Source organism: Heterocephalus glaber, unplaced genomic scaffold, assembly GCF_053883595.1.
Source record: "Heterocephalus glaber isolate CG9 unplaced genomic scaffold, H.glaber_assembly_v1.0 deba00001442, whole genome shotgun sequence".
Lineage (NCBI taxonomy): Eukaryota > Metazoa > Chordata > Mammalia > Rodentia > Bathyergidae > Heterocephalus > Heterocephalus glaber.
Genome location: NW_028258296.1, coordinates 55,889,594 through 55,909,188, shown reverse-complemented (window position 1 = coordinate 55,909,188; position 19,595 = coordinate 55,889,594). Strand labels below are relative to the sequence as shown.

The 19,595-nt window shown below is 43.9% G+C and overlaps 2 protein-coding genes and 1 long non-coding RNA gene across 4 annotated transcripts; 2 read left to right on the top strand and 1 right to left on the bottom strand.

The window, feature by feature from the left end:
- Window positions 1-1,039: 1,039 nt before the first annotated feature.
- Rbm8a (RNA binding motif protein 8A) lies at window positions 1,040-3,226 on the top strand. 2 transcript variants are annotated; one of them, XM_004853916.4, is made up of 6 exons: window positions 1,041-1,236; window positions 1,895-1,954; window positions 2,084-2,161; window positions 2,328-2,464; window positions 2,778-2,914; window positions 3,027-3,226. In XM_004853916.4, the coding sequence occupies exons 1-6, from the start codon at window positions 1,170-1,172 to the stop codon at window positions 3,070-3,072; spliced, it is 525 nt and encodes a 174-aa protein (XP_004853973.1). In that variant the 5' UTR covers window positions 1,041-1,169; the 3' UTR covers window positions 3,073-3,226. The 2 variants fall into 2 exon arrangements, with proteins under 2 accessions (XP_012931003.1, XP_004853973.1); XM_013075549.3 differs by lacking the exon at window positions 2,778-2,914 and having other exon boundaries at window positions 1,040-1,236.
- Window positions 2,650-8,364, bottom strand: LOC101703276 (uncharacterized). The gene is made up of 2 exons (XR_015452084.1): window positions 7,890-8,364; window positions 2,650-3,122 (listed from the first exon to the last, which is right to left on the bottom strand). It is a non-coding gene; the product is annotated as an uncharacterized LOC101703276 (long non-coding RNA).
- A 650-nt stretch (window positions 8,365-9,014) lies between these two features.
- Window positions 9,015-19,546, top strand: Pex11b (peroxisomal biogenesis factor 11 beta). The gene is made up of 4 exons (XM_004853919.4): window positions 9,015-9,125; window positions 9,956-10,071; window positions 12,713-12,914; window positions 18,256-19,546. The coding sequence occupies exons 1-4, from the start codon at window positions 9,028-9,030 to the stop codon at window positions 18,659-18,661; spliced, it is 822 nt and encodes a 273-aa protein (XP_004853976.1). The 5' UTR covers window positions 9,015-9,027; the 3' UTR covers window positions 18,662-19,546.
- The last annotated feature ends 49 nt before the right edge of the window (window positions 19,547-19,595 follow it).

Here is a 19,595-nt window from a genome sequence, read left to right as displayed (position 1 = left end):
TGTGTTTTTAAAAATTTATTTATTTTTGTACCAGGAATCAAACTCAGGGCCTCACACTTGCCAGGCAGGCACTGTGTCCCTGAGCTACATTCCCAGCTCTGTTTTTGATTTTTGAGACAGGGTCTTGCTGTGTAGTCCAGGGTGATCTGGAATTCACTGTGATCCTCCTGCCTCAGCCTGCCAAGTACTGGGAATACAAGCAGCGCTGGGATCACAGGTGTGCATCACCTCACCTGGCAACCCGACTTATAGGGTTATTTTTATTTATTTATATATTTTTTTTTTTTTTTGGAAACAGGGTCTGGATATGTAGTTTAGGCTGGTTTTGTACTCACTATGTAGCTCAGGCTGGCCTCGAACTCACAGGAATCCTCCTGCCTCAACCTCCCTAGTGCTGGGATTACAGGCATGTGTCAACACGCCTGGCTCATAGTTTTTAAAAACATAAAACTCCTGTACCATCCTCAAAGAACCTAAAGCCACTATTTTAAGAGTAGACTTCCTCCACCCTCAGGTCCTAGAGGTGCTAAGGAGTTTGAGATTTATTTTTTAAAAGTCTGTATCTGTCTCACCAATCGAATTTCAAAGGCAACTAGGTCCGTCAGTTTCCTTGAAACTCGGTGCTCCACTATGTTGCAGAAGCAGGTTTTTTGAGCCAGCACTGCTGACTGCAACTTCCACCCCCACTCCCACCCCCAGTGCTGGGGATGAACAGCAGCCCTGAACTTTTTTTTTAATACTTCCATCGTAGGTAGAATTGCTCCCTGGAATGCAGTGCCAGGCCTAGAAATTTTGAGATTGAAAAACAAAATAAAACTTTAACTTCTACGTCCTAGCTTGAAGAAGGGACAGAAAGCAGTCTAACGAGGAAATCAAGCTAGGTTCCATTGCTAGTATTTCTTTAGAGCTGCCACAGGTATCGAAGAGAAAGCCCTTAACTCCGCCCTTTCGTAGTTTCGCTAGCGCGACCTGCTCAATATGGCTACAGCAGCACTTCCGGCAGCTTTCTTAAATAAGCCCGCCTTCAGTGCGTATTTTTACTGCGCCGAGGGCGGGAGTTAGAGCTAGCCTTTGATTGGTCAATTTCACTAGTGACCTTTCTCCTCTGAGACAGTTTCCTGAGGTGCTAGTCCGTGAGCAGCACAGAAGAGAGTTCTTACGAAGGCAAGATGGCGGACGTGCTGGATCTTCACGAGGCCGGGGGCGAGGATTTCGCCATGGATGAGGATGGGGACGGTGAGGACAGTGGAGGCGGCTACGGGAAGCGGGGAAGGTGCGAGAGTATAGCGTAATAGGAAAATTTTTCCCGGGCGGGGTGGATGGGAGCCGGGCGACTGGGGCTCGGTTAGAGGCTCCGCCCCTTTGGAAAGACTAGGGGCGGGACCGGGAAGGGACTGAGCCTGAAAGCAAAGGATACATTTTCTGATAATTTAAGGAAAGAGGCAAATGTTAAAAATTACTTTGAGAGCTTGGCGTGGTGCTACACGCCTGTAATCCCAGCACTCTGGGAGGGTGAGGCAGGAGGATCTCAAGTTCGAGCCCAGCCTGAGCAATTTAGCGAGACCCTTTCTTAAAAAATAAAATAAAAAGGGGTGGGGATGTAGCTCAGTTGGAAGGGCTTGAGTTTAAGCCCCAGTACTGAGAGGGAAAAAAAATACACACACACACACGGCATAGCATGGTGGCAGACACCCGTAACCCCAGCTGAGGCAGGAGAATACCAATTTTGAATCCAGCCCAGACAATTTAGCAAGACCCCGTTGCAACGTAAAAAGGGCTGGGGATACAGCTCAGTGGTAGAGCGCACCTGGGTTCAATCCCCAGTATCACACACACAATCGGGGAAAAAAAGACTTGTGTTTGTTACTCATTCTTTTCTCTTCTGGGGCTCCAGAGAGCATCCACAAATTGAAAGAAAAAGCAAAGAAACGGAAGGGCCGTGGCTTTGGCTCTGGTAAGTGTGGGGAATGGGGGAGAATGGTCTAATAGGATGGGAGCTGTGAATTTTGGAGTCCCCACCCAACTTACAGAGAACAGTGGGAGAAAGGAAGAGTTTTGGTAATCTGGTGTGTGTTCCTTGTAGAAGAGGGATCCCGAGCACGGATGCGTGAGGATTATGACAGTGTGGAACAGGATGGCGACGAACCTGGACCACAGCGCTGTGAGTGAAGTAGAATCTGAGGACCTGTGTCTGTAGCAGGGACCGATAATAAACCCAGGAGGCATGGGATCCGAGAGGACTTGGCTCAAGCGCATGCACTGGACTCCTGTACCCTGCCTGTAGTTTTTCTCATGTTCACATTTAACCACCCTCCTTTCTCCAACAGCTGTTGAAGGCTGGATTCTCTTTGTCACTGGAGTCCACGAGGAAGCCACTGAAGAAGATATCCATGACAAATTCGCAGAATATGGGGAAATAAAAAACATCCATTTGAACTTGGACAGGCGTACAGGATATCTGAAGGTATCTGAAGTGACACTTAGTTCCCTTCCTTCCCCCATAATCCTTACACAGCGTTGGTGGTTGTCATGTTTGCTGTGATTGGCCAGGAACAGAATTGAAATAAGGTGACATTGAAATCTGATTTTGTTAGACACAGGAAAGAGATAAACAAATAAGACAGACACATTGTATGTACAGTAAGGATATGTGATTGATGTACATTCATTGTGCAGAGTTTGTAGGTTTTTCTGTTTACACATTTAGATCTGAGGATGAGGGTACTGGGTGCTTGGTAGTACAGGAGGGTTTTCAAATCAGTCTTTTCTTGCCCCAGGGGTATACTCTAGTTGAGTATGAAACATACAAAGAGGCCCAGGCTGCTATGGAGGGACTTAATGGCCAGGATTTGATGGGACAGCCAATCAGTGTGGACTGGTGTTTTGTTCGAGGTCCCCCCAAGGGCAAGAGAAGGTAAAGCGGAGCGGGTAAACAAGTGTGCTGGTGAAGGGAATATGAGTAAAACAGAACAAGGCAGTATATTACATCCCTCTGATGGAGTCCCCTCCTCTTTACTCTTCTCTAGAGGTGGCCGAAGACGCAGCAGGAGTCCAGACCGGAGACGTCGCTGACAGTTCCTCCTGTCCAGATGGTCTCGCAAGATTCCATTTGGCTATGCAGCCTTGGAGAAATACATTTGGGGTGGAACTCTGTTTGTATTTAATCTCTTACCCCTACCCGTATAGTGTTTCTTTTGAGTTATTAATAAATGTTTTGTTTTCTATATTTAAAATTACTTTCTTGTTCCAACGTTAAAAGCTCGGAAACACTATTTACATTAAGGCCGTATGGGTCATTGTGAAGATGCTTCTGCCAGGACCTATGTTCTATAAGTTTCTGCATTAGCCATAATTACAAGTCTCAGGCAGGGTTAAAGAGTCTGCTTAGTATTTCATTTTCTTGATAATTAAAAAAGCAAGGTTAACAGGTGTTCTTAGGGTGTTAGAGAATAGTCTGTACTCGTACTGTGCTGTGAGCAAATGGAGGCTACAGGAATGTCTCTTGTGTTTCTCCATCTCTGTGTGTCACATTTGTTTGTACTTCCAGCTGCCTGGGGGCTTGACTGTCCTGTCCGGACATCCTCCCAGACCCTCCTTTACTGGAGCAGTCAACACTGAGTTCTTGGTGCCCTCTTCGGCAGCCAAGGGTGAAAGCCCCATGGAGTAGAGGATCCAGAGGAGCATTGAGGAGGCCAAAGAGGAAAAGGATATGGCTAAGGCTGGGAGGGACTTCACTCAGCATGGCAGGGGAGAACCAGTACCACAGACCCAGTAGGTAGTAAGGTGTCCAGCAGAGCACGAAGGTCAGCAAGATAAGGAGGGCCAGGCGCAGGGCCCAAAGACGAACTCGGGGGTGAGTGTCTAAGGAGCGGCGGAGATTAAATTCACTGGCAGGGGGTAGGAATTTAGAAAATACATCCAAATTTAGAACCACTCAGCTTCTGAACTAAGTATAGGGATGGAGGGGCAGAGGCACTGAGGAATTCCCCATCTACAAGCAGTATGCTGCAAACCATTTTTCCTTTCCCAGCCTAGGACTATATAATCCCCTCCCTCCAGCATAATGAGAGACATGTTGGAGAAGAGGTTTTTTTTTTTTTGTAAGAGAAGAGGTTTTGATTAAAATGTATTAGGTACGGTCATCAAGTCTAAGACTTGATGTTGTCCAAGAATAGAGGAGAAGGAAGGCTGGGGATTTAGCTCTGGTCCTCCTGCTGTGCAAGTGCAAGGAACCGAGTTCGATCCCCGGTACCAAAAAAAAAGGATATGATTCCCTTTCTCACTGATCCTTCCCCAGCTTTCTCAGCTCTAGGTAATTTTGAACTAAAGGCATTCAATAACGTGTAGCATCAGGCATTAGAGATATGGCTAGCATCTTACTGTTTTTGTCACTGACAGCTATAAGACGAACGATGCTAGAAGCAGCATTTGTAGGGTAAGGCATAGGGCCTGGGAATTAGACTCTCACCATGGCTCCTCTTCCTGGGCAGGGGACCAGACACACTGAGGACAATGCGGCTATAGCAGATGGCCGTGGCAGTCAGTGGCAGCAGAAGGTGAAGAGCTTATAGGTGGTCTCTTGCCATCAAGCCTTGAAGCTGCCTTTGGTGACACACTGAGTGAAAGGGACTGGCCCAGCTCGACGGGCAGTATGGAACAGGAACAGCTGAAGTGGATTTCAGGACTGTTAGAACTGATTCCCGAATCCGACAGTGCACCCATTTAGGTCACGATGTCTCTTCCCAGTTAACCCTTAATTCCAGGTGGAGGAGTGCAGTGCCACTTCTATTTATTTTTGCCTTTTTGAGACAGGGTCTCACTAGCTCAGGCTGGCTTTGAACTCCTGCCTCAGGGTGCTGAGTTGCTGGGGTTACAGGCATGGGCCACTGCACCTGGCTCATAGTGCTACTTTAAAAAGATGAGCAGTGTATCTTGAAAATTCGTATTTTCCCATCAGGCTTGAATATGGTGCAAAGAATGAAGTTTGTTAAATCCTAGAACATAAAAAAAAAACCAAAAAAACCCCCCCCAAAAACCCCCTGCCTTCTCAGATTCTAACACTGGACTTTATAAAAACTGATATATCCACTATTTCATCCACATCTTTAGTTGAAGTGATTCTCCTGGTATATCTGGTAAATAACATGGGAGAAAATCATGTATAAAATAGGCACTTAAAAATTTCAGGCCATTTTGCAGCCACTTTGCAATGACCTTTCGTAATGGTGTTATATACAGTAACTAATGGTAGAATGGTAAAATTTAACATTTTTCAAATGCTTTTGGCTGCCCCTTCCTCTTTAAGTTACTGGGTTTCTGGATTGAATCAGGAGCATTTTTAAATTTAGAGTTACAAGGTTACATAGAATGCCATGGTTCTAGTAATAAAGATTAAGTCACTATTAATTTGATAAAAGGCAAACCAGTCAGTCGGGTGTCAGATTCCCAGATAATCAGAAGCATTTGAGAAAGTTAGGCAAGCATGAGAGACTTTTAAGAAAGGTGAATAGGATGAGCTAAAGACAATGTTACAAACTTCTTGGAGATATGATCAGGCCACTCTGAATTAGTTGGGGGTAATCTTTCCTTTTCACCTACCTGTGTCCATATATTTCTGGATGTTTATTTTTCTTTATGCATTATGTCTAGAAGTACTTGAGAACTGTGAGAAGGAGTATAAAAATAATTAAAAGCCCTTGGACTTAGAGTTTGGTCCATATCCTTGCATCTACCTCCTTTTCTATTTTATATGTAACTTAACCACCTACAGTAGAAACTGTCCTTTCAAATACTGCTAATTTAGAAACATGAGCCTACAAAAGTCAGTACTTTCTAGGGCTGGGGCTGTAGCTTGGGGATAGAGTGCTTCCTTAGCATGTTTGATGCCTTGGGTTCAATACCCAGTATCACAAAAAAGTAATTTCCTGATACTCCTTTGCTATACTTATATTAGACCGTAATTTTTTTTTTTGTACCAGGGATGGAACTCAGGACCTTGTGCTTGCCAGGCAGGCGGTGTGCCGCTGAGAGACCATAGTAGTTTTAATCGACAGTAATATTTTAAATACAATTAACAACATATGGCAATGCAGAATCTATCCAAAAGGACTCTAATTGGGAACCAAAGATAAGTCACCTTTTGAACATACACTTGTTACGACCAGTTTGCCATTGAGACCTACAGAGGTTGCAGTTAATATCAGATAATAATGCCAGGCTATAAGAAATGATCATGTATTTAAATGACTTATCCAAAGACATGTTAGTGGTATGGTCTACACTGAAACAAAAAATAGTCTCCGACCATACCACCCTGAACGTGCCTGATCTCGTCTGAAACAAAACATACTAAGTCAGTGCAACAAAAAGTCTTCTAATTCTCAGTCTACGTCTAAAATCTTCATTTAAATAAATCCAACTATGATTCCTATTGCACTGTGGCAACAGGCTTTTTTATTTATGTTTTTCACTTGGATTGGTAGAGGTCCTGTTTATAACACTGATAGAAGTAATATATATAATAAATATTATAAATATTTTTGCCGGTGTTTTCATTTTCATTTTTTTTTAGACAGAGTCTCACTAAATCACTACGTTGCCCAGGCTAGGCTTAAACTTGGAATCCTTCTGCCTCAGCCTCCCAAAGTGCTGGAATTATAGGTTTATTCCACTTTGCCTGGCTATAGTCAGAGTTTTGATAGTTAAATTTCTAATTGAGGATTTAAGGATCAAATCTTAAGCCATTGATGATAATGCATTATTATTCCACAGACTGAAATCAGACCCTTCTTGGCCTCCTTGATAACCCTAATCCTGCTGTCCCAAAATATGCTGCTCTATATGTAGTGTTTATTTTTTTTGTTTTTTGTTTTAAAAAGTATTGTTCTACAGTTATCTTTTTTCTAGACTCTAGCTCCTTTTCAGTATAGAGACTTGAATAACCAGTATTAAAGTTCAGATGCTCCCTTGTTTCCAGTTTTAACACCCATAAAACACCCAATAAAGTCAAAGTAAAAAATACAAAACTGATGTCGCTCTTCACCTCTTACCTTAGTGTGCCTCCACTGCTCTCAAGGTAAAGTTCACACTTAATTTGGGATCTGGCCTGCCCTTACCCTCCCTGCTCATTACCATTTTCTAGTCTTCAACATCAGTAGCAAGGTTGCTACGCAGATTCCATCCTCCCCAGCATTACTCGGCTTTAACTTGTTTTACATTTGTATTTCAAGAATCAGATTTTGGGCGGCGGATTTGGCTCAGTGGCATCACGCCTGCCTTGCAAGTTCAAGGTCCTGAGTTCATTCCCCGGTAATAAAATAATAAATAATTTTAAAAATCAGATTTTAACAACTCTGGAAAGCTTTCCCTGACGCCAAGAGTGAGTCTGAACCCTCCATTGTTTCTTAGCTCCTCACCTTGAGCTCCATCTACCTAATTTGTCTCCTGCACTAGTCTATACTTTTCTTGAATACAGGGCTTTGCTGCTCTGTCCTTAGCATTTGAGTGCACCTGGAGAGGACTCACGTTATTTTTTAAGTCGATAAGTAAATGTGCCACAAAGTTTTAACAAAAGCCCCTTCACTCTATTAAAAGCCCGAGTTTTCTTCCAGCCCTAGTCTCTCTGCACCAATCTCCTTAAGGTAGGACTGGGAGGATGCAAAGAGGTGGAAACCAAGTACAGTAAAGGCAAATCTAAAGGAAGAAGCACAGAAACGGTACTGTTGGTTCTCAGATGTAAATTAACGTGCAAAGGACCTTAACTTGCCCAAGGGATGCCAGGGGCACCCTCCCCAGGATTACTGGCTAATGACCTCCCCCGCTGACTCCCCGGACTCACATGCTGTAACCAAATCCCTGTCTAGCCCAAGCCTGAGTCCCAAGTCACTCACCTGGGGCAAGGCGAGCAGGAAACTAAGTCCCCAGGCCGACCCCAGAAGTTTCCTTCCACCTGAGCGGGGTCCAAGTGGGTCGAGTACTGCTGCCTGGCCGTCGAGCCCGACGACCACTGGCAGGAAAGCTGCAGCGTACATGGCCATTTGTTTTAGAAACATGAGTATTCGACACGCGATGTCCCCAGGCAGCCACTGAACAGTAATATTCCAGGTAGCATCTAAGGGCATAACCACAAAAGTGACCAGTAAATCCGCAGCTGCTAAGTGGGCGAAAAGTCGCCGGACGGGAGACGGACGGAGCTGATTAAGTTGCGCCCGTGTCACTGACCACAGCACGGCCAGGTTTCCTCCAGCAGAAGAAAAAAAGAGCACAATGGTCACTCCTACTCGGACTTTGGCCGCAGCCGAGAAGGTGGGCAGCTCTGAGTCCTCCACCTCCACTCCCGATCCCGCCCAGACCTCCTCCCCCACCGCTGACCCAGACTGGGTGCCATTGCCTGCAGACATGGCGGCCTAGAAGGACAGAGCGGGGAGGACGCACAGTGATGCGAAGCGGTTAGCTTCGGCCGCGGATTCTTCGCTTTCCTTTTAACTTTTGAAGCCGGTTACTGGAAATTTCGTCCACTAAAGGCTGTCTGCAGACTCTCCATCTATGCTGGAGATCACCAAACAGAAATCTGGGGTTAATCATGGCCCTTCCCCTTGCACAGATTAGTCTGGGTTTCGGGCTTTAACTGCTTAAGACCCCTTTGGCGCCTGGAGCCCGAGGTTCGACCGGTGTGCGCACGCGCGCGTTGTGGGGCGTTCGGCTGGGCGCACCCTAGGTGAACCCTATTCCAGCCTCCGGGGCGTGGAGCTCACTGCGGAGCTTTCTTGCTCCGCCCCTGCAGGCCCCGCCTTTAATCCTGAATATTTAAAGCAGAATATACTGCGGGAGGCGTGCTTAGGAGAGACGTTTTATAAGGGAATCTGACGGAGATTCACGCACATAACACGAGAGTGCAGACCCAAAGACCAGCGCTTCGCGTTCGGAAACTGCTTTCAGGGACTGGGTCCACACGTTTTCTTTTCTGATGCTATTTGTCCCTCGTGAGGCACCGTTGGCTCTCCTAGTAGGCGTGACTGGGGGCTGGAAATGGGGCGGGAGCGGGGCTGTGGAGCCGCGGCGGCCTCTGTCATGGACTCCTGGGTCCGCTTCAGTGCTCAGAGCCAGGCTCGGGAGCGGCTCTGTCGGTGCGGCCCAAATAGGAACGGGGGAGGGCTGGGCAGAGGAAGATTCTTGTGAGGCGAGGTCAAGCCGGGCTACGGGGGTCCAAAAGGGTCAACTCTGACTACGGGGGCCTGTGCCGACTCTGAGCAGCAGATTTGAGGTGGTCGTGAAGAGATGATTCTTTTCTGCTCATGGGAAAGATGGAGAAACTGAGGCACGAGTGGGCCAGCAGGGAGGCCACTCAAGGTTTCTGTGCCCACTTAAATTCAACAGTTTTCTCACTAGGCGGTGTGGAATGAGGAGCGTTTGTCCCACGGTGGATAGCGATCTGGACTTTATGTCCAGAGCTGAGAAGCTCCTAGGTTCCTTACCCCTCCTTCTGCTGTCACCTGCCAGCAACTCTGCCTCCGCCCTCTTTTGGTCTCCGTTCAGCTCTAGGGCCTTGAAATTTCTTAGCTCACCTATTCGGAGGAATAATCTGCCCTCCAGCCATACCCCCCCCCACGCCTTCGTATATCGTGGACGTGCACTGATGCGCTTGTGATGGAACCTTGTTGCCTTCACTGCCCGTCTTATACCTAATCATTGTCAAATTGCTTGTTTTGTGAAATCTATAAATAGTACTCCCCACTCCTTTTACAGTACAGGCTCTTTTTCTTTTTTTTAGTGCCCTTCCCTTTCCAAGACCTGGAGGAGAAGTGGTTAGATATGTGCATGAAGAGGTGGAAAGAGGCAATCCATCCTTGTCTTTTGGAGGGGATTTTGTTTTTGTTTTTGTTTTTTGGGGTTTTTTTTTTATTTGCGGGGGTGGTTAGGGAGGTCGCCACCGTATTTTGCCTGTTGTCTTCTCCAGGGGTGCCCAGTATGCGTGCTCCCTTCTTGGCCATGCCCTGCAGAGACGTGGGGCCAGTCCTGACTTATTGAAACAGATTCAACAACTGGAGAGTCATCTCAGCCTTGGAAGAAAGAGTAAGTAACTGCACCTTTTGTCACCCCAGCCTTTCTTCCCTCCCCTGCTATTCCCATTGTCCCTCCTGCCTGTATTTTGGCCCTCTCCACCAGTTCATTTCCCTCATTTGACTCTCTACTTATCCTCTGCATGCTTCCAGTTAAGACGAGAGCAGGTATAAGGAAGTAATGGATGATTGGAGAGACTAGGGCAAGTTTGAGAATGTTAAACTGGGGTACAAATTAGATTTTGAAGTACAGTACTCGGGGAAACTGAGACAAGAAGCTTGAGTTCAGGCTGGACAATTTAGTGATTAGCAAAACCCTGTCTCAAAATAAAAATACAGGGCCGGGGATTTAGCTCAGTGGTTTCGCCGCCTGCTGCGCAAGCGCAAGGACCCGAGTTCAATCCCTGGTACCAAAAAAAATACAGGCCAGCAACTTCTACCACAGCAGGGCTTCTAAGTTATGTTTTACTCTGAACGGTTTATCAGTTTAACATCTGTCTCTGTAAACCAGAAGTTCACATACTCAGTCTCTGCTCCTGAACCATCTAAGGAACTATGGATGATGATTTTGCATCCTTTATGTTACTCACTGTCTAGGACGCTGGAGTCCATAGTAATCATTCGTAGGCAAGGCTGCTGTTGCCTGTATTATACCACATTGAAAACATGCACATCTGCTTTCCGGGTCTTAACATCAACTGTGTGCTTCAGAGGCCTAAGCTGCCACAACTAAGAAATTTACTGATGCAGAATTACATACATGTAAAATTCAACCTAAGAAAACCAAAGTCTCCAAAACCTTATAATAATCACAAGAGGAGTTCAGGAAATAGCCTGATAATGAAGTTAACTTGCTGGTCACAAAGAGTTGGCAATTTTTAAAAGATGAGGATCAAATCTAAAGATTATAGCAAAGCCATGCAGATTAGCCTGCAAAACATTTCTGCTTATTAGGTAGAACGTAACAAGACCAATGTCCATCCAGCTCAGGTCTGTGCTGGCTTCCTCTCTCCTACTCAGAGTAGTGTGAAGTGTTATTGCCACTCACTTGAGTTCTGGAGAAATGAATCACTGATAAAAATGGATGGCTCTCAGTTACTGAGTTTACCAAATCTATATCAAATGATGAGATTTCTAATTCTTAAAACAGTATAATTACTTAGAAACAATTGAAAATGGCAATCACAGGCATTGCTTTTTGGTTAAAAACATGCAAATGTTCTCCAGAGTGGCTTTCCACATCCTGCATACAGGCCAGCAAGGGCTGCACAGATACCTTTCATGAGCTTGGTGAATGGCTCAGGGCAGGTAGACGGGATGGGCAGAGTGAGCTTGTTGACTGCCACCCCATAAGCCACAGCCAGACCGTCGATGCCGTGGTAGGGCACCTTTCCTGTGAGCAACTCCCACAGCAGCACGCCATAACTGGAAAGCAAAGTTTCCACATGTGAAACGAGTTGGGAATGTCCTGTTCTCAGGATGAAGCTAGGCTGCAGGCTGCAGTGCAGCGCTCTAAGGGGTGACTGAAATATTAACCATAATGAAATACCACTTCACACCAGAATTAAAGTCCAATAACAACAAGGGTTGGGGGGGATGTGGCAAATCAGAGCCCTCATGCACTACTGGTGTGAATGAAAAATGGTGCAGCCTCTGTGGAAAACAGTCTAGCAGGTCCTCAAATGGTGAAACACAGAATTACCATATGGCCCAGTGATTTCATCATTCTCAGGGCTACCCCACCCCCTAGTGAAAATATATTGCCTCAAAAAACTTGCTCATGAATGTTTGTGGCAGCGCCATTCACAGGAAGCAAAAAATGGGAACAACCCAAACATTCATTAACAGAAGAATGGGTAAACAAAATGTGGTCTAGCTATGAGTGGAATATTAGCCAAAAAAATGGAATGAAGTTTTGATATAAGTTGTAGCCCAGATGACCTCTAAACATTATGCTCAGTGGAGAAACCAGTACAAAGAAACAGGTATGACAAGACTCCATTTATATGAAGTGTGCAGAATAAAGCCAAAGACACAGAGGGCAGAGAAAGAAGGGAATGGGTACAGGGCTTCTTTGTGGGGCAATGAAAATGTTTTTAAATCCCCTGAGGTGTTGGATATACACACAACCTTATTAATACACCCACTGCCACAGAAATTGTAGCGCTTAAATGGGTGATTGTACAGCGTGTGAATGATATCTCCACAGAGCTCATGCCACATAAAAGCATTAAATAAAGGCAATTAAGCCCTTGGTGCACTTTAAAAAAAAATTCAAAATTTTAAAAGGGCTGGAAGCTGAGCATGGTGGCACACACTTTTAATCCCAGCATTCAGGAGGCTGAGGCAGGAGGATTGCTGTGAGTTTGAGGCCAGCCTGTACTACATAGTGAGACCCAGTCTCAGAAAACCAAAAAGGGGTGGGGGGTGTGCCTCAGTCAAAGGCCTTGTGTTCAATTCCCTGTACTACCAAAAAGTAAAAATAAATTTTAAAAATTTGAAGCAAAGAAGAATGAACTGTTTCTACTTTTTTTGTTTGTTTTCGTGTTACTAACACTTGCTCCACTTTCACCTTCTTGCTTTCTCTTTTTTTGGATCTTGCTCTTTGCCTTTCTACTTCCAATTCCCTCCTTTCTCTTGTTAATATCCACAAGTTCTACGCCTGGGCAACTCAGCAGATGCTCTCGAGTCAGCCAAAAGAGCTGTGCACCTATCCGATATTGTCCTGAGATTCTGCATCACGGTTAGTCACCTCAATCGAGCCTTGTACTTCGCATGTGACAATGTCCTATGGGCTGGAAAGTCTGGACTAGCTCCCTGTGTGGATCAAGAGAAGTGGGCTCAGCGCTCATTCAGGTTTGTTATCCTTTTTTTGGGGACAGGGTCTTGCTTTGTAAGACCTTTGTAAGGCTGCTGGCATTGCACTCACTGTGTAGCCCAGGCTGCCCTTGAACTCACACTCACAGCAATCTCCTGAGTGCTGGGATTACAGGCATGCCCACGTGCCTGGCTTCAGATTTGTGTGTTGTTTTTTTTTTGGTACCGGAGATCAAACTCAGGACCTTGTGCTTGCGAGGCAGGTGCTGGAACCACTGAGCTAAATCCCCGGCCCGGCTTCAGGTTTGTTAGCCTTTTATCCTACAAGAACTTCTGTAGCCTCCATACACAATAGCTTGCCTTTTTGAGAGAAAGATCTCGCAGGTTGTTCCCAGAGTATATAGTTGGCCATCCATATTCCTAAGTTCCACATTCATGGATTCAGCCAACCACAGATTGAAAATATTAGGGGAGAAAATTGCGTCTGTGTTGAACATGTTACAGACATTTTTCCTTTGCATTATTCCTTAATATAGTAAACAACTCTTTATAGCATTTACATTGTGTTAGGTATTATAAATAATATAGAGATGATTTAAACTATATAATAAGATCTATGTAGGTAATAAGCAATTACATTATTTTATATAAAGGATTTAACCATCTGTGGATTTTGGTAAGATTTGGGTATACATCAGGGTCTTGGAACCAATATCCATGAAGACCAGGGAGCAACTCTGTATGACTAAAGCAGTCATTTGGTTTCCAATCTTCATTTAGATTTTAATTTATCACAGAGTAATGATAGGGGCAGATGGAAGACATATGCCCTACCATGATGAATAAGATTGGGCAAGACAAGACCTGCTATTACTTTAATTCTGCTTGTATCTATACCACAAATATTCCCCTCACTACTTACTTATTCATTCATTCATTCATTCAAAAAAATTTTGAGAGATGGGCCTCAGTATGTTGCCCAGGCTAGTCCTAAACTCTTGAGCTCAATCAATCCTCCTACTTCAGCCTCTCAAGTAGCTGGGACTCTTTGCAAGGACCACCTCCATTTCAATCAGCTTTTCCATAAACATTTATTAGGTACTTAATATGGGCCAGAAGATAAAGCAAAGAGCCAAGCAGATATGGTGTCTTTTCCCATGATGCTTCCAGTCTAGTGGGGGAATGAAATATTAAAACAACTACTCAAATATATTTGTGGAAAAGCACAGGTCATTATAAGAGAATATGACAAGAGGAGCTAATTTAGATAGAAAGGCCAGGGAAGAAGTCTTTGAGAAGGTAATATTTTAGTTCATACCTGATGTAGACAAAACAGAGTAATAGATAAGACCTTTCCAAATAGAATAGAGGACATTCTAAGGCCTTGAACCAGGAAAGGCTTCAGGTAATTAGAAAAGTAGAAAGAAACCCAGTGTGATGGATGGTATTGAGATGGGCCATAAATTCAAATTTGAAAGACAGGGACCAAATCATTTATATGGAGGCTTTTAGGTGATGGTAAGATTTTTTTGTTTGTTTTGTTTAAATTTTATCCTAAATACAATGAGACATTATTGAAGGGTTCTATCCAGGGACATAACACAATTCAAATTATATTTATTTTTTTATTTTTTATTTTATTTTTAATTTAATTTAATTTAATTTTTTTGAGTCACCGCCTCCCTTTGTAGTTCAGGCTGGCCCTGAACTCACTATGTAGCCCAGGCTGGCCTTGAACTTGTGGTGATCCTCCTGCCTTAGCCTCCCGAGTGCTGGGATTATAGGCATGCACCACCACACCGGCCAATTCAAATTATATTTGAAAAACATCTGTCTTGTCCTGGGGATATTACTCAGTGGTAGAGTACCTGCCTAGCATGAGAAGGGCTGTGGTTCAATCCACACTAGCATGGCCAAAAAAAAATCCAAAAAATAAAAAACCCAAAGAACAAAAACAGGAACATCTGTCTTGCTGTGACATGATGTAGAAAGTAGATTGCAATGGAGCACAAGAGGAGATGGCCTAATGGGAAGAGAAGACCTTGGCTTGGACTAAGGGAGTGGAAAAGACTATGATTTAGGAGTAAAATGGTATTACAGTTGGCCCTATAATTTCCTTCCAATTCCACATCTGCACGTTAACCACATACAGAAAATATTCAGAAAAAATTGCTTCTATATTGAGCATGTATAGACTTTTGTTGTCATTATTCCTTGAACAATTTAACAACTATTCACATAACATTTACATCATGTAAGTATTACCAGTAATCTAGAGATGACTTAAAATAGATAAAAGGATGTGCATTGCTTATATGAAAATACTATACCATTTTATATGCAGGAGTTGAGCATCTGTAGATTTTGGTATTTGTGGAGAGAAGAATTCAAGAAACAGCCCCCCTCCGATACCAGGGATGACCATACAGATTACTTGTATTCATTTTTTGTTTCCCTATGATTGTCTTTTTACTTTTTCATTTTATTACCATTTTTCAAATTCTCTTTCTGCCTTTTCTCTTTATCTTTCTCGATGAGTCACAGCTATAACATGGCTTATGCTGTATGAGGGCTGAGAGATGGTGGCATAGCTGTAGTGGGATGAAAAAGCAACTTCCCCAGATAAGTCCATATGCTATATTTATTCGTTTTATTCAAAAATATTTATTGAGCTTTTCCTATGTGGTAGGCATTGGTCTAGACACAGAGATACAGTGGTTAAAGTTCCTATGGAATTGTCATTGTAACAACAAGGGACAATAAATAAGTATCAGATGTGGCAAGTGCTGTGCAGAAAATTGAAACAAAGCCATATGGTAGACAGTAAATAGTTCATGGTTTTAAATTGAGGGCTCACGGAAGGCCTCTCTGAAGAAGTGACATTTAAGCTCAGATTTGAAGAAGGAAAAAGAGCCAGCCATGTGAAGTTTTAAAGGGAAAAGATTCCAATTAGAGGGACTAGGTAGTGCAAATGCTCTAAGGTAAGAAAAAGCTTGATGGGATCAAAAGGTAGAGAGAAACCAATATGGTCTGGGCGTAGTGATTGAGAGAAGGAATGGTACAAGACACAGAGAGCTAGGGGCCAGATGATGTTGAGTCTGGAAGGCTGTCTAAGGTTTCTATGTATTATTCTAAATGTGATAGGAAGGGAACCCTGGTAAGTTTTAAAAACAGGAGCAGTAAAAAAAAACAAAACAGGAGTAGTAATGTGATTTATTTTGTGGTAGTTCCTTCATGAAATTAAATTATTGGGGATGGGAGCAAAATGGGCTAGTTAAAAGCAAAATGAGACCAGTTAAAGGCAAAAGTAGTAGTCCAGGCAAGAAGTGATAGTTGCTTAAACTATGGTGGTGGAGAGCAATAGAGAAATGTGACTGGATTCAGGATATATTTTGGAGGTAGGACAATTTATTGATTATCAACCACTGTTGTAAGAGTGAATTAAAAATAAAAACATAGGGCTGGGGATTTAGCTCAGTGGTTCCAGTGCCTGCCTCACAAGTGCAAGGTCCCGAGTTTGATCCCCGGTACCAAAAAAACCCACAAAACATAGGGGGGCCAGGGATTTAGCTCAGTGGTGCCACTGCCTGCCTCGCAAGCACAAGGTCCCAAGTTTGGTCCCTGGGACCAAACAAAGGGGCGAGGCTGGGGTTTTCACTTAGCGGTAGAGCTTTTTGAGACGTGTGAGGCCCTGGGTTTGATCCTGAGCACCGAAAGCAACACAGATTTTGTATTTAAGGAATTTATAATGTAACTCATTTAGCAATTACTTAACACCTCTGGGTCTCTTAAAATTTTTTTCCTAAAGAAGTGGATTTAGCTGGGGATTTAGCTCAATGGTTCCACCGCCTGCCTTGCAAGCGCAAGGACCCGAGTTTGATCCCCGGTACCAAAAAAAAAAAACCCCCAAAAGAAGTGAATTTAGCCAATCATGGTGGCGCTGTACTCTCAGCACTTGGGAGACTGAGGCAGGAAAATCACCATGAGTTTGAGGCCAGCCTGGGCTACACAGTGAGCTCAAGGCCAGCCTGAACTGACCCTGAACTAAGGAGACCCTGTTTTTAAAAAAACCAAGCAACCAGCCAACCAACAAACAAAAAAGAACTGAATTTAGATGATTTGTAATCTGTATGAGTCTTTGGAACAGCTGAAATGTGTTCTTTCAAAAACAGGTTTGCATTATGGGTCAGGTTGAATCTGGTATGTGCTAAGGGAGTGCCTCAAAAGTAAACTCTGAAGTTAATCTTGGAAGATTTCATGATGCTTATGAATTTTAAGCCACGATCTTAAGGTGCACACATATTAGTTACAGAAAGGTGGGAGGATTTTTTTTCATTCTTACTGGGGTATAATTGACAATTAGAAATTGGAAATATTTATGGAGTACAGTGTAACATTTTATATATGTACCATTGTGAGATGATCAACACAACAAGCTAGTTAACAAGTTCATAACCTCACAGTTGCCTTTTTTTTTTACTGGTGGGAATACTTAAGATCTACTTTATCAAATTTCAAGTGTACCATACAGTATTGTTAACTACAGTCACCATGGTGTATGTTAGATCTCCAGGATTTATGCATTTTTGCATATCTAAAACCTTTGACCAACATCTTCCCCTTTCTCCTACCCCCAGTCTCTGGCAATCATCACTTCTATTCTGTGCTTTTATGAATTGGGTTGTTTAAAGCCTACATATAAGATCATGTGGCATTTGTCTGTGCCTGGCTTATTTCACCTAGTATAATGTATTCAAGAAAGGACATTTTTGCCCCCTTTGGTTTTTGGAGACAGGGTCTCACTATGGAGCCCAGGTTGGCCTTGAACTTGCAATCCTTCTGCCTCTGTCTCCTCAGTGCTAGAATTATAAAGGCATGTGCCATCATGCCTGGTGACTTATTTTCTTCATCACTGAGACAGAATACCTAATATCTACAAATTAAAGGAGGAGAAGTTTATTTAGGTTCAGGTTCAGTCCACAGTCATTTGGCTCCAAGGCAGGATGCTATGGTACAGGGACATGATGGAAGAACAGCTGCTCACCTCATGGCAGACAGGAAGCAGAGTGAGGAGGAAGGAGCTGGGGAGGAGATGAACTCTTCCAAGCCATACCCCCAGTGACCACCTCTTCTGACTACACCTGACTTCCTAACAAGTCAGCCGTAAGCGCCCATAGTCCAATCACATTCCAAAGAGCTCACCTATGACTTTGAGGGGACATCTAGATATAAACCATAACACCTAGCAAGGGAGGACTTTCACTTGTGCTGTTTTAATATGATCTCTTTGCACTACGTGGGAAAAAATCTTAAGTATTATGTTGGATATGTGAAGTAGGTTTATATGCCCTGTCTAACCCTTCTGCTCTGTGTATCTTAGGTACTATCTCTTTTCCCTCATCATGAATTTGAGCCGGGATGCTTATGAAATTCGCTTACTCATGGAACAAGAGTCTTCAGCTTGTAACCGGCGACTGAAGGGTTCTGCAGGAGGAGTCCCAGGAGGACTTGAAACTGGGGGACCTGGGGGACCAGGAACTCCAGGAAGAGGCCTGCCTCACCTGGCTCTGAAGCTTCGGCTCCAAGTCTTGCTCCTGGCTCGGGTCCTTCGAGGTCATCCCCCACTTCTGCTAGATGTAGTCAGAAATGCCTGTGATCTCTTCATACCACTGGACAAATTAGGCCTCTGGCGCTGTGGCCCTGGAATTGTGGGGCTTTGTGGCCTTGTGTCCTCCATCCTGTCAATTCTCACCCTAATCTATCCCTGGTTACGACTCAAGCCATGACAGTCTGGTACAGGATAAGGAGGGGACCTGAACTGGTGAAGTGGAATCTTAGATCATCCCCCATGTACTAGCCTCATTCTAATTCTGCTTCTTGAGTAGTTAAAATCCAGAATTTAGGGGTTTATGGAAGAGTTTGGGGAAGATGAGGCAAAGACAGATGACTTGTCAATAGAATGATTCTGATGCCCAGATATGGCTAAGCGTTTGTTCTTTTCCTCTCATTGTCTGAATCTCTCTTGACTCTTTATTTCATCATCCCATGTCTATTTAAGATACTTTTTACTTTACCTCCTCAGTCCCCTGTCCAGGAATTTGAACAGAGATACTTTCTGGGAGGGAAGGTATCAGGTTTGGTTTGTAAAACTCTGCCTCCTTTTTTTTTCCCAGAGGATGCTTGTGGCAAATTTTTTTCTCCTTCGAACTCCAAACCATAACTTTTTGTTTGTTTGTTTTAGTCAGGGTCTCACTATGCAGCCCAGGCTGGCCTCAAACTCAAGTGATCCTGCCTCAGCCTCCTGAGTGCTGAGATTACAAATGTGTGCCACCATGCCTGGCATAAATCACACTTTTTAAGACTTATGTCCCAGTAAACTCTTTCTTCACATCTCTGCACCACAGGTTGTTTAGTGCTTTCTCTTCCATCCTCATATCTACCTCACCAGCCTCTCTCATGACCTGGCCCTTACCCTTCCCTGTACTCACACCTTCAGATTTCTGCTTGCACTTTGATTTCAGAGCTTTGTTCCCTCGCTGGTTCTTACTTTACCTATCCAGACTGATGCTGTGTCTAGCATCCTGCTGTAAATATTGTACAATGATTCTCTGTAAATGTCTGTGGCCCATGTCCACCATGGAGAGCAAATTAAAGATCAGTGTGCTCGTTGACATTTGGTCTGGTCTCTCACGTTCTCATCATTTGAGGTCCCTATTCCTG